Source organism: Martes martes (genome assembly GCF_963455335.1).
Source record: "Martes martes genome assembly, chromosome: 14".
Taxonomy (NCBI): domain Eukaryota; kingdom Metazoa; phylum Chordata; class Mammalia; order Carnivora; family Mustelidae; genus Martes; species Martes martes.
This window is the reverse complement of record NC_137902.1, coordinates 85913139-85927691: the sequence shown is the minus strand read 5'-3', so window position 1 is coordinate 85927691 and position 14553 is coordinate 85913139. Positions and strand designations below refer to the sequence as shown.

The 14553-nt window shown below is 47.4% G+C and overlaps 1 protein-coding gene across 1 annotated transcript in view; it reads left to right on the top strand.

Annotated features, from left to right (window-relative positions):
* The window catches only part of GNG4 (G protein subunit gamma 4), a 62668-nt gene that overhangs the window by 34394 nt on the left and 13721 nt on the right, over positions 1-14553 (top strand). Inside the window, exon 3 of the mRNA XM_080823665.1 lies at positions 1635-1743. Coding sequence (XP_080679791.1) covers positions 1645-1743 — 99 coding nt within the window. The 5' untranslated portion in view covers positions 1635-1644. The remainder of the gene's footprint in view (positions 1-1634; positions 1744-14553) is intronic.

Sequence of the window (14553 nt, the reverse complement as noted above, 5' to 3'; positions counted from 1 at the left end):
TCCCCCCCCCACCAGCCCCGGCCCTTCCCCTGTGTCTTCTTTCTTCACTCGCGCTGACCCTGGCCGCAGCTGCCTTCTCAGCCATCCCTGTGCCCCCCTTCGGTGACCTCCGTAACCCCCAAAAGCCCAAAGTCTGGAGGAAAGAGGACGAGCTCTGGAATGGGAAGGGAGGATCAGGATCTGAGGACAATGAATTTCGGATCCTTTTTGGCGTGCATCAAGCTGGAGAGGGTTGGAAACCCTGTGTGTGTCTCCTCCTTCCTCTTGTGTGGACACGCAGGCACGCAGATACACTTACACACACATCCATAGGGGGACAGCCACACACGCACGGACAGGCCCAGGGCAGGCACCTCGGGCTTGTGGACACACACAGGGACACGCACCGACCTGAAACCGTGGAGAAACACCAGCACGTCTCTACACGGTGCGGTGTGGATGGCTGTTCGCCGGGTCCCCAAGCCCCCGCTACTCCCGATTCTCCTCTTCTTGTTGAGTAGAAGTTTCCAAGCAAGACAAGAGCACACACTTGTCAAACTCTGATTTAGGCAGCTGATCTGTATCTTATAACAAGAAACTTCTACTTTTTGAAAAGTTGCCCGTGGACACATGAAGCCACCGCCATGCCCCACGTGGACCAGAGTTAGCACATACGTGCAAAACCCCTCAGAACGTGCCATAGGCGCCAGCATGCCGGCCAGGCCTCTTCACGCCTCCCTGTGTGCCTTTGGAAGCCGTTTGGAAGCAACCTGTGTGGCCCGTCTTCAGCTCAGGCCCCTTCCACATAAAACTACGTGGTCATTATCTGGGGCACCTGAAACCACAGCATCTGTGTGGAAATCGATGTGGGAATCGCCGCTCGCTTGTGGGACAGTGAGCATTGTAGAGGTTTCTTCTTGGTCGTGTGGCATCATTCCAAATCAGATCGGGGGAATTTCTTCCTTCTTCTAGAAAAACAAATCTATGCTGGGGATAGGGGCGTGTGTCTGTATGTGTGTTAATGCTTAAAAACAAACTCCCAGCACAGAGTCCGTAAGGTTTTTGGAATGAGAGCAAATTAAAATTAATAATAAAGCAGTTGTTTCCAGGGGAAACGGGTACTTAGAACAGTGATTGCCAGAGGGCCACGTGAAACTGTGGAAAGAACCCTTGGCCGGGCTTCCCAGCTTTGAGTTTGGGTTCAGGATCCACAGAACTTGGCCGTGAGCACTTTAGCTGTTGGCTTGCAAAACCTCTCTGAGGTTTGCACTTCTTTACTTACGAAACAATTTAGTTTGTTAGTACGTGTGTTAGTATGTTTTGCCAACCTTCAGGGCTGCGAGAAGAGTAAATGAACAAATGTGTAAGAAAATGATTTATTACCAACAAAGTACTGCACAAAAGTTAAGGTGTTACTTACGGTCATGGCAATAGTGAAGTAACGCTGGGACCATCTGGTCTACCCACGGTTGAGACCATCTGGACAATCGAGCGTCTCACTCCCATCACTCTAGAGAAGCGTGTCTTTCCCTTGTCGAGGGAGGGTTTTCTCACCAACACTCCCCGGCTGGGACAGAGAAGCTGTAGGCAGTGGGAAAGGGGAGAACGGCGAGGAGGGTCAGCCCCTTCCAACCCGTCAACTTCGCTTGTTTCAGGGGCAGCAGAATGAAAGAAGTCATGTCCAACAACAGCACCACCAGCATCTCGCAAGCCAGGAAGGCTGTAGAGCAGCTCAAGATGGAAGCCTGTATGGACAGGGTCAAGGTAAGCCCGCGCCAGCCAGCCTTCCCCGCTGGCCAAACCCAGCTCCCAGCATTCCTCCCATTTCCTTGTGAGAGTTAACTCGTCACCCAGCGGAGCCGCCAGCCAACCTTGGCAGCTGTAACATTTACAAATGAGTGTTTGCCTCCGAGTTCCAAGTGTGCCCAAGGATTCAAATGATGCAGAATACACAGTGTGCACGAATTCCGTAAGGAGCTGCCAAAAATAGACTCGTATCCCTCTCAGCTCTATTTCGCTCTGTTGTCATGCCAGTAAGCGAGAGGGTCTGACAGTGAGATCCATCATCGTTTTCCTGCCCGATGCAGTGACTTCGAGGTTAGACTATGTTGGGTATGTTGACAGGGGCTGTTGGGAGGGAGGCACTGAACCGTGGGCCACGTTTTCAGACGTCCCTTTGGGGAAAATGAAGAGAGGCGCCAGGCACCTCTCACCACGTTCACTGCGCTGATGAGTGTAGATCCCTCTACGCTGGGAGGGCCGAGGCAAGATGAAACCACCCAAAGTCTCCAGATGCCACTCAGAAGCCAGCAGGGGGCCAGGCAAAGCCTGGAGCTCTCGGATACTGTGTGGGTTCATCAGCTGTCAGGAGTCTGACACCAGGAAACTCAAGTCCAGTGGTCCCTGGCACACAGAACCAGTCCGGGCATCTGGGGTTCAAAAAGGACAAATTGCTGGGGACAGTGGGTGACCCCTAAAGCCTTCTGCTGGCAGAGCAGACAGTCCCTCCCCGAGGTTCCTGGCACTGAGACCTCCCCTCCTGCTGGAATTACGGCCAGAGAGCGCCAGCTCCTGCTTCTGTCGGGACAGTTGTGGGAACACTGAGGCTTTGGGGCTCGAGCTATCCAAGGAGGCAGTAAACGAGCACAGAAAGTGACACAGTGAGACATGAAGCGAGGGGGGAATACGACGTGATACAAGCGGACATAAATGCGCCCGTACTGTTCGGTGCCTCTGTGTTGCAGGTGCTGATACCAGCTACAAATTAGACATCACTCCTTCATCTCTAGGCTAGAGCAAAGAGCAAGGAACCAAACAATTCTAACGGAGGGAGAGGGGCCCCTGGGTGGCTCAGTCAGTTAAGCATCTGTCTTCGGCTCAGGTCATGATCCCGGAGTCCCAGGATCGAGCCCCGCATCGGGCTCCCTGCTCAGCGGCGAGTCTGGTTCTCCCCCTCTCTTGGCCCCTCCCCATGCTCATGCGCACGGTCTCTCTCTCTCTCAAGTGAATAAATGAAATCTTAAAAAAAAAAAAAAAACAGGTAAAGGAGAGAGAGCCCCACTAGTATAGAAATGGATCTAAGAATGAGATCCACAGGACAGACGTTCACCGAGAGGATGAGGGTGGTGGGGGGACTCGCTCTTCTGACAAACACGCCCGTTCTGCACTGGTCTGATGCCGGTCGAGGATGCACCGGGCGGCCCCCTCCTCGAGCTCAGAGAAGGCGCGGCAGAGCCGGGAGCTGGTAGTTGGTTCAGAGGTGGTACCCGAGGGGCAGGGAAGGCTTGCGCGAGCTGGGCCTGGCTCATTTGGGGCAGCTGGACTTGCCGGAAGAGCTGCGGGTCGTGCGGGGTGGGGGCCGCTTTAGGCAGCCGGGGGTGCGGGCAGAGGCGCGGAGAGAGGTGTAGACGGGAGCCGTGCGCGGAGCTGGATCAGAGAGGCAGACACACCAGGAAGCGGGTGCAGACTCAGCGAGGCCGTGTGGGAGACACTAGGGAGAAAGACGCTAGAGCCCAACGGTCCAGCTCCACGGCCAGAGGCTGGAAAGACGGTGGGCGCCGGCCTTGGTCATGGGACAGCTCTCATGGCTGGAGTCTAACCAGGAAGATAAATTCTGTATAATTTATTTAAATTACACGTGTGATAGTCACCACCACCTTCACCTGTGACAGCAACCACCATCCGCACCTATGACAGCCACCACCACCCTCACCCGTGACCGTCACCCACCACCCTCACCCGTGACAGTCACCATCACCCTCACCTGTGACAGTCACCATCACCCTCACCTGTGACAGTTACCACCGCCCTCATCTGTGATTGTCATCACCCTCATGCCTGACAGTCACTCACCACATGCTCACCTGTGACAATCACCACCACCCCTCACCCATGACAGTCACCCACCACCCACTACCCCTCACCCATGACAGTCACCACCTCACCACCACACTTACCCAAGACAGCCACCACCACCCTCACCCGTGACAGCCACCACCACCCTCACCTGTGACAGTCACCATCACCCTCACCTGTGACAGTTACCACCGCCTTCATCTGTGATTGTCATCACCCTCATGCCTGACAGTCACTCACCACATGCTCACCTGTGACAATCACCACCACCCCTCACCCATGACAGTCACCCACCACCCACTACCCCTCACCCATGACAGTCACCACCTCACCACCACACTTACCAAAGACAGCCACCACCACACTCACCCGTGACAGCCACCACCACCCTCACCCGTGACAGTCACCACCACCCTCACCCATGACAGTCACCACCACCCTCACCCGTGACAGTCACCCACCACCCCTCACCCGTGACAGTCACCAGCACCCTCACCTGTGACAGTCACCGGATGTCCCCCCAGTGAAGGGCTCTTCGAGAGTCACTAAAGGCCCATGCACAGGCTCGAAAAGAATGAGGAGAAATCATAAACCAACTCAGTCGAGCTCGTTAGATGGTAGCAGAAGGGAAGGTTGTTTCCTGTGGCAACGGGTGAGGGAGATGTGGCCGCCGGATCCCAGGAGCGGGCTCCCTGCAGGTGTCTCCGACTCTGGGGATTTGGGGAGGGGCCGCCGATGGCCTTGTCGGGTATGGGTCACAGAGGACCCAGAGCTTCCTGACGAGAGAGGTAGCCCCGAGGGACCTCACCCCCACTGTAGCCGCGCAGTCACATGTAGGGTTTCTCCCCTTGCTCACCCAACCTTGAACATTTGTTTATTTTTTTTAAAAATATGCTAAGATACACATAACGTGCAATTCGCCGTTTGAACCATCTGCAAGCGTGCAGTAGCGTGAAGTTCACAGAGGATCGTGCAGCCGTCCCCTCCGCCGTCCCCTCCGCCGTCCCCCTCCAGAACGTGTCCCGACCTCCAGCAGACGCGCTGTCCCCCAGCCCCCCTCCCCCAGCCCCTGGCAGCCTCCAGCCTTTCTGTCGCTGTGAACTTGACTGTTCTGGGAAACTCGTTCCTATAAGAATCGTGAACGTCTGTCCACACTCCACTTGGTGCGCGTCTTCAGGGTTCGTCCACACCACGGCGTCTGTCAGCGCGCCCTTCCTCGCCACGGCTGGAGAAGATGCGGTCGCACGTCCCACCTCTCACCGATCCCTTCCCCCGGTGACGGTGCCCATCGTCTCGGGCTGCTTCTGCCTTTGGGCTCTTGTCAAAGTCCTGCTGTGAGCAAAGGCGTGCGAGTGTGTGGAGTCCCCGGTTTCCGTCCTCTTGGGCATATAGCCAGACGGGAGAGCGCAGGACCACACAGTAATTCTCTGTGCAACTTTCCGAGGAACCGCCACGCTGGTTTCCATGATGGCGACACCCCCAGGATCTCCGCATCGTCGCCAACACTTACTTTTTTGTATAATGGCCATCTTACTGGGTGCGAAGCTCATGCAAAAGGTGTTTAGACATCTCTTGTTTTGAGGCATAGCAGGGCTTTGGGGGGCAAAGTCTACTTGATGCAACTCTTGGCAAAAGCAGGTGTATATTGTTATCAGTTACCCAGACCACAGAAACAGAATCTGGAGAGACAGAGACACCGTCAAGAACAGTCCGCACTGACCACGGTAAGGGCCTTGAGGAGGGAGGGAAGAGGAAGAAAGTCACCAGGGAGAAGTGGCCTTTCCAGAATGGATGAGAGGTCAGTGCAGGAGAGGAGGAGGGACGAGAGGAGCCTGGAGGGCCAGTGACAGAGGAAAGGCACGTGACGGAGGTGAGCGGCACTTCCTAGAATTCAGTGAACTCGTGCGAAAAGTGATGGGAATGAGGGGGCCGAGGACAGGCTGTGGCACGGGAAGGATGCGTGTGTCCCACCTCTCTCTGGGCCCCGGAGCGACAGGAGGCACCCTGCGGGGGGGCATCTGGAGGCTCCAGTGGAAGAAATCATCACAAGCACGGGTCGCACGGAGCTGGCTCCGGATGGGGACCGGCAGATGGGGGCCGGCAGATGGGGGCCGGCAGGTGGGGGCCGGAGCACCGCACGGGCAGGACAGGTGTCGGGCACCAAGCAGGAAAGGACCATGGTTGGCAAGGTAGGAAGCTCGCCACAGAGCCCACCTCTGGGCTTTGCAGTTACCGTGACTGGAAGAGTGTCCAGTGTGGAAGGAGGGAGGGGAGGGATGGTGCCTGCTGCTCCTGAGAGTAAAGGGGGTGACTCTCCAGGGGGGAGAAGAGGAAAAAAGTAACCGCACGAAGCAGTGTTTGGGTTGTGAAGGTAAGAGAAAGGAATACGGTGAACTCAGAGAGGTGTGGGCAGTTCGTGGAGGGAAAAATGTAGCCAAAATGTTCACTCTGGTCTTGAAGTCCTGAATGTCCCCTCAAAACATCATCTGCACAGAAGCCCAGGGCCGACGTCAGCTTTGTCCCAGATTTTGCGGGGGACGTAGGAGGGAGGCTTTATACACAGCCGCAGCCGGACCTCAGAGCCACACACACCTTGAAGCAGACCTAACTCTCAGCTGGGACCAGAAACAGCTGACAAACTCGCCGAAGAGACTATGCCCAGTCTCTCTTTCTCTCTTTCTCTCTCTCTTTTTCTCTCTCTCTGTCAGTTGCTCATTTGCTCTCACTGTGGGATGAGCTAACAATCCCTACCTAATAGGGCTGCCATTCAGCTGAGACTAATTTTGTCAACACGGGCTTGAGATGCTGATTGCCAACAGATAAATCAACCTGTTTTATATCATCTTGCATTTGATGGACTAAGAAATGAGGTCAGAAAGAACAGTGTCAGTTGATGAATGCTGTAAAAGCTAAAGCCCCAGGGGCAACTGGGTGGCTGAGTGGGTTAAAGCCGCTGCCTTCGGCTCAGGTCATGATCCCAGGGTCCTGGGATCGAGCCCCGCATCGGGCTCTCTGCTCAGCGGGGAGCCTGCTTCCCTTCCTCTCTCTCTCTGCCTGCCTCTCTGCCTACTTGCGATCTCTGTCTGTCAAGTAAATAAATAAAATTTAAAAAAAAAAAAAAGAAAAGACAAGCTAAAGCCCCAGAGGCAGCAGCAGAAGCAGACAAGTGTGGGAAGTCATTGACATAGAAGAAAAGAGATCATATCGGGACAAGTAATGACTCGCAATCCTTCTCCCTAACAGTTATGAAAAATTTGGAGAAAACAGTTTGAAAAGAAATAGAATAGCCTTAGGGAAAAAATGAATTACTCACATTTACTCTCGGACATTGAGGTTTTGTAATTTGGTGTTTAAAAGAGAAGAGAACACACGATCAGGGACACCTGGCTGGTTCCGTCGGTTGAGCGTCTGACTCTTAATTTTGGCTCCAGTCCTGGGATTGAACCCTTCATCGGGCTCCACACTCGGCACAGAGTCTGCTTGTCCCTCTCTATCTGTTCCTCCCCCTCCTCAAATAAATAAGTAAAGTCTTTTAATAGATAGATAAATAGTAGAAGAAAAGAGAACACATGATCAAAAAATATTGTAGAGGGGCACCTGGGTGGCTCAGTGGGTTAAAGCCTCTGCCTTCGGCTCAGGTCATGGTCTCAGGGTCCTGGGATCGAGCCCCACATCGGGCTCTCTGCTCAGCGGGGAGCCTGCTTCCTCCTCTCTCTCTGCCTGCCTCTGTGCCTACTTGTGATCTCTGTCAAATAAATAAAATCTTTAAAAAGAAATATTGTAGAGACAACACAAGGACACAAGAATTGAATTTGCAAGTGCTGAAGATATGTTTTACATATACTCTGCTTCTTCTGTTGAGAATTTTTTTCAAACCGTAAATATATGACAGTAAGTTGGATATACCTCAAAGCATATAGTGTGTGTAAGGCTTGTAAAGGAGAGAGAACATCCAGAAGCTACGAGTGAGACGAGGAAATTAGGCACCGTATTCCGAGGCCTTTAATTCCTGCTTTAAAAATAATGCTATTTCTCTGTTCATAAAAATGGTACTCATTTACTTTAGAGAATGTTGGAAAATAAAAGTATAAGGAAGAAAGTTTAAATAATTTCTAACCACTACATTTCCATGTTTTTTCCATCTAGCCATTTGCCTGTTTTTCTTTTTATAAAATTGTGGTGATTACATTTTGCAACCTGACTTATCACCGAATAGTGTATTGCGATGACATGTCCAGGTCAGTAAATACTCTCCCAAAATGTCATTTTTACTATGTCTTTCCTCCATCACCTGCCGTACAATAATTTATTTCACTGTCTCCTATCCTTGGGACAGTTCCCTTATTTCCAATTTTGCAGCATTACTTTTTAAAAAGCACTACAGAGGGACACTTGGGTGGCTCAGTCAGTTGGGCATCCGACTCTTGATTTTGGCTCAGGTCATGATCGCAGGGTCGTGAGATCGACCCCCATGTCAAGCTCTCTACTTATCATGAGTCTGCTTGGGATTCTCTCTCCCCTCCTCTCTCTGACCCTTCCCCTTCTTTCTCTCTCTCTCAGATAAATAAGTAAATCTTTAAAAAAACAAACAAACAAAACATAAGGGTGCATACATCTTTTCAAACTGATGTTTTTGTTCTCTTTGGGTAAATAGTAGTAGAATTACTGGATCATATGGTAAGTCTATTTTTAATTTTTTGAGGAAACTTCAAACTGTTTTCCACAGTGGCTACACCAGTTTGCATTCCCACCACCAGCGCACAAGGGTTCCTTTTCTCTACAGCCTCACCAACACCTGTTGTTTCTTGTCTTTTTGATTCTAGCCATTCTGACAGGTGTGAGTTGATCTCTCTTTGTCGTTGTGATTTGCATTTCCCTGATGATGAATGATGCTGGGCATCTTTTCATGTGTCTGTTGGCCGTCTGGATGTCTTCTTTGGAAAAATGCTCTTTAGGTCCTCTGCCCATTTTTTTATTGGATTACTGGGGGTTTTTGGTGTTGAGTTGTGTAAGTTCTTTATATATTGTAGATACTAACCCTTTATCAGATATATTGTTTGTAAATATCTTTCTCCACTCAGTATGTTGCCTTTTAGTTATTTGGATTGTTTCCTTCCCTGTGCAAAAGGTTTTTATTTCGGTGTAGTCCCAACAGTTTATTTTTGCTTTTTGTTTCCCTTGCCTCAGGAGACATGTCTAGAGCAATGTTTCATGGCTGATGCCAAAGAAATTACTGCCTGTGTTCTCTTTTAGGAGTTTAATGGTTTGGGGTCTCACAGTTAGGTCTTTGGTCCGTTTTGACTGTATGTTTGTGTATGGTATAAGAAAATGGTCCAGTTTCATCCTTTTGCCTGTAGCTGTCCAGTCTTCCCAGAGCTGTTTTTTGAAGAGAGTGTCTTTTCCCCATGTATATTCTTGCCTCCTTCATCATAGATTAATTAATGATTTAAGTGTGGATTTATGTCTGGGCTCTCCTTTCTATTTTGGTGCCAGTACCCTACTGTTTTGATGACCACAGCTTTGTAGTGTGTCTTGAAATCTAGGACTGTGATCCTCCAGGTCTGTCCTTCTTTCTCAAGATTGCTTTGGCTATTCAAGGTCTTTTGTGGTTCCAGACAAGTTTTATAGACCTATGTAAACATACTGCCCCCCAAAATCAAGAACTGGACAATAGCATATAGAAGACCAAAAAAGTATTCATTTGGGAAAAAGTCTTCTTCCAGAAAACCAAAGGAAACTTCAGGCAACTGCTTTAGAGGCTCAAAAATGTAAAGCAAACAGAATCCATGAAACACTGTCTCAAAGAGGAGATAAAATAATGAGTCAGAAAAGGAGGTGGAAAACTAAGGAAAGAAGTTAAGGGGGGATGGGGAACCACATTACGAGGAGCAAAGAGTGTGACACATTCCTTAGGAAGCCAAATTAATGGCGTGGAGCGCAGGCTTCAGAAACTCATACATCATGCAGAAGAGAAGACGAACGGTCAGATCAGAGCAGTCAGGGACACGGGGACAGAAACAGAGACTGGCAGCAACACTCCAACGTTTGGATGCTGATGTTCCTGGCGGAGAGAACAAACTGAATAGAAAATACTCTTAAGGGGAGAATATAAAAAGGTTTTGTTAAATAAAGGAAGACTCAAATCTGCAGATCCAAACAGTTCACCATGTTCCAGGAAGGACTATAATAGAGAATAATAAGCCCTGAGACACATACACTTGCTGAGGTTCCTTAATCTCTAAAGTAAAGGAAAAGCCCATTAAGTATGCAGGCAGAGGAAGCAATCATTTGGGACCCATACCCCTAACAACATGCATTAAAAGCTTGAATCCCCGCCCTGGCCCCAAGATATTGGTGCTGCTCATACCCCAGTTCAGACACAAGATAACTTGGGCCCACAGTAAGGTGACGAGGTGGGAAGACCAACCCAGAACCTCGAGTCTTATCATTAAACCACAGTGCCCTCGCTACGCAGGGCAGAAATACCAGTCTGGACAACATGGCATCACAGTTCAGAAGAGGCCAGCCTAAGATTACATAAAAATGCTGACATTCTGCAAAGAATTCTCTACCTAACCAAGTGGTCATTCATGTGCTAGGCAACAGAAACAATCATCTCAAATATGCAGAAAGTCAAATATAATGCAAAATGTGTACTTCTTTAGCAAACCTTTTTCGTTGCCTACAACTGAATTTCAGTAAAGGAGACACAAACCAATATCATAGAAATAGGGTCATGGGAGGCAGTCCATGCACCACATACCTTGTTCCCCCTAAAAGGGCATTGAAAATCCGCAGCTATAAACACTGACTCATACGTCACAAATAAACCACACCTACAGGAGCACCTTTTTTGATCAGGGCTATGAAACAGAGGCCCCGCTTTTTGGCAGCTGCCCAGACTCTTGCCTCATGAGGTCTCTAACTTTATACCGAGCTGCTAGGGCCACTCCAGTGGACTTCATCCAGCCGCCTCTTCAGGCTCTCTCTTGCATTCTAAGGATCCCAGCAGTAGCAACGAACTCCACCACAGGACAGAGGGGACTAGAATATCAGCATTTAGTGTTAAAAACCTTTTTTCATTACCTCCCATCCATCAGGGTAGCTACTTTCAAAACAAAACACAACAGAAAATAACAAGGGTTGGTGAAGATGTGAAGGAATTGTAACTATTGTGCACTGTTGGTGGGAACGTAAAATGGTGCAGCCATGACAGAAAGCTCTAGTACGGTAGTTCCTCAAAAAGTTAAAAATACAATTACCACACAATCCAGCAGTTCTACTTGTAGGTGTATATCCCAAAGAACTGAAATCGGGGTCTCTAAGAGATTTGTACGTTCAGTTCCTAGCAGTATTTAGAATAGCCAACAGGTAGAAGCAACCAATGTGTCCCTCAGCAGATGAGTGGATAAACAAAGTGTGGTAAATCCGTACAACAGAAGATTATTCAGCCTTAAAAAGGAAGGACATTCTGACACAGGCTACAACATGGATGAAACTTGAGGCCATTATGTTAAGTGAAATTGAGCCAGAGAAAAAAACTGTATGATTCCATTTATATGAAGTAACCAGAATAGTCAAATTCATAGGGAAAGAACGTGGAATGGTGGTTGCCAGGGGATGGGGGAGAGGGAATGGGGAATTGTTTGATGGGTACAGAGTTTCTGTTTTACCAGATGAAAGAGGTCTGTTGTGTCCGTTGCACCACAGTGTGAATATACTTAATACTGATCTGTATGCTTAAAAATGGTTAGGATGATACATTTTATGTGTGTTCTACCACAATTAAAAATTTTTTAACAAATTTTTTTAATACAAAGTTTGTTTCCAATCCAGCTTCAATCACCAGAGCCAACAAGCTTTAGTACAGTTGGGTCTGCTATGCTAGAGGAGTTCATGTCCATCAAGAATAAATATCGGCATGCCCGCTAATATTTGCACAAGATTGGGCTTGATGCATTCTTTGTAGGCACCGTCAAAGCACCACTCACCCCCAGATCTTCCACATTCAACAAATGGCACATAGGATAGTGCCGTTTGCCCTGCGTCTCTTTCCCAACTTTAAGAGTACTAATGAGAACCAAGCACTTCACTCACAACAGAAAATCTATCTGAGCCATCCCTCCAAAGGTCATCTGCCTCAGGAATCTATCACTGGTATCCAAAGTCTTTGCCAGGTTGCAGTTTCTAGATGAATTCAGTCTTGGAATTCTGCTGGATTCTTTATCTGGTAGTGAGATAGGGTCAGTCTTCTCAATTTTTACTCTCTATAGACTTCAGATTTGGGCATAAGACACTTTTTCTCCATTAGGTACGAGATGGTTAAAGAGATCACTGCTCATCTATGTCAGGTCATGGGATGTATAAATATCAACAGCAGCAGCAGAAAGAATATGAGGTGTCCTGTAGAGTGGATGTCACCAGTGAGGCACACGGTGAACTCTTCCATAGGAATGACCTGAGAGTCTCCTTCCTTCAACACTACCTTTTACTCCAAAAGTTAGACCCTAACGTGGGTTGAATATAAATAAGCAAGCATAACCTGATGAAGAATTTACACCAGCACGTTGTGGTGTTCTCTTCTCCACTCCCAACATTTGGTGTTATTCTCATCATTTTTGTGTATTTTTCATTAGATTGGTGCTTTGGGCCTTCTAGTGTTTAACAAAAACTGAATCGTAGTTTGATCATTCTACCTAAAAAGTAAACCATCTTCTCAAGCCCAGGTTACCAAAGGGCTTTGGTTTGCAAGATTGTATTATATTAATATCATTGTATATCAGCATATACAATGATTAATATCATTGTATAAATAATATACAATATTATATCATATTATGTTGATATCTTGGTTTGCAAGATTGTATTATATTAATGTCACCTTGAGACAAGTGTTATTTGAGACTAAGCTGCTTCAGCTGAATAGTCCCCTTTCCTAGCCCAAATGTCTCCAGAGCTACTATGCTGTGCATTAACTTGCAAATGTCACAGGTCCAGCTCTAACAGGAACAGAGCCACCCTCTTTCTTGTATCATAAGCCACATTGCTCACAACTTTTCTCCCCATCAACTTTGACACAATTGATTTCAGGGTCTATAACTACTGTTTCATATTTAATTGAGTCACCTTCGCCATCTCGGATCAATTGTTTTTTAACCACTGGTTACATTATGTACAAGATCTATATGAGAAAAACTACAACACTCATGAAAGAGATCAAAGAAAATCTAAATAAATAAGGACATCCCATGTTCGTGGATAGGAGGACTCAATATAGTTAAGATGTCATTTTTTCCCAACTTGATCAATAGATTCAAGACAATGCCAATAAAAAACCCCAGCAAGTTAGCTTGTCGATACTGACAAACTGATTCTGAAATTTATATGGAGAAGGGAAAATAAGAAAAATATGGAATAGCCAACACAGTATTGAGGGAGAGGAGGGAGACTGACACTACCCAACTGCAAAACTTACTATAAAGCTGCAGTGATCAAGACAATGTGGTATTGACAAAAGAATAGAAAATTGATCAATGAAGCGGAGTAGAGAGCTCAGAAATAGACCCACATACATACAGTCAACTGACCTTTGACAAAAAAACAAAACAATACAATGGAGGAAAGATAGTCTCTGCAACAAATGCTGTGGGAACAACTAGACAGCCACATGCAAAACAATAAATCCAGACACAGACCTTATACCTTTCACAAAAACGAGCCCAAAATGAGTCATATAAAAGGCAGAACTAAAAAACTTCTAGAGGAAAGCACAGGAGAAAGTCTAGGTGGTCTTGGGTTTGGCAGTTCCTTTGTAGCTATGACACCAAAAGCACAAGCCACAGAAGAAAAATTGATGAGCTGGACTTCATTCAAATTAAGTACTTCTCTGTGAAAAGACACTGTTAGGAGGATGCGAAGACAAGCCACAGTCTGGGGCAAACCTTTGCAAAGCACGTACCTGATAAAGGACTGGTATCCAAAATATAAAAAGAGCTCTTAAAACTCAAAAATGAGAAAAGAAACCACCCCATTAAAAAATAGACAAAAGGGATGCCTGGGTGGCTCAGGTGGTTAAGCATCTGCCTTAGGCTCAGGTCATGATCTCGGGGTCCTGAGATTGTGTCCGACGTCGGGCTCCTTGCTCAGCGGGGAGCCTGCTTCTCTCTCTGCCGGCCACTCTCCCTGCTTGTGTGCCCGTTCTCTCTCGCTCTCTCTCTCTGACAAATAAATAAATAAAATCCTAAAAAAAATAGACTAAAGACCTGAACAGACCCCTCACCAAAGAAGATATACAGATGGCAAAGCAGCAAATGAAAAGATGCTCCACAACATATAGAACGCTCCACTAGAGCATTACAAATGAAAGGAACAATGAGATACCACTACACAATAATTAGAATGACTAAAATCCAAAAAACTGACAATAGTACATGCTGACGAAGATGTGGAAGGATAGGAGCTCTCATTTATTGCTGGGGAATGCAAAATAGTACAGCCACTTTGGAAGGCAGATTCTTACAAAGCTAAACATAGTCTTACCATATGATCCAATTATATCAAAAATATACAAAGAAAAATTTGTCAAAATATCAAGATGGACAAATTGTGTAAGAGTATAGCATGTCTTTCCTAGTCTTTGGTGGATCAAGTAGACAAAAGAGATGTAAGCATATATTAATAATAAAATTAATTAGGTTGATCTGATTGATTGATGGTTGA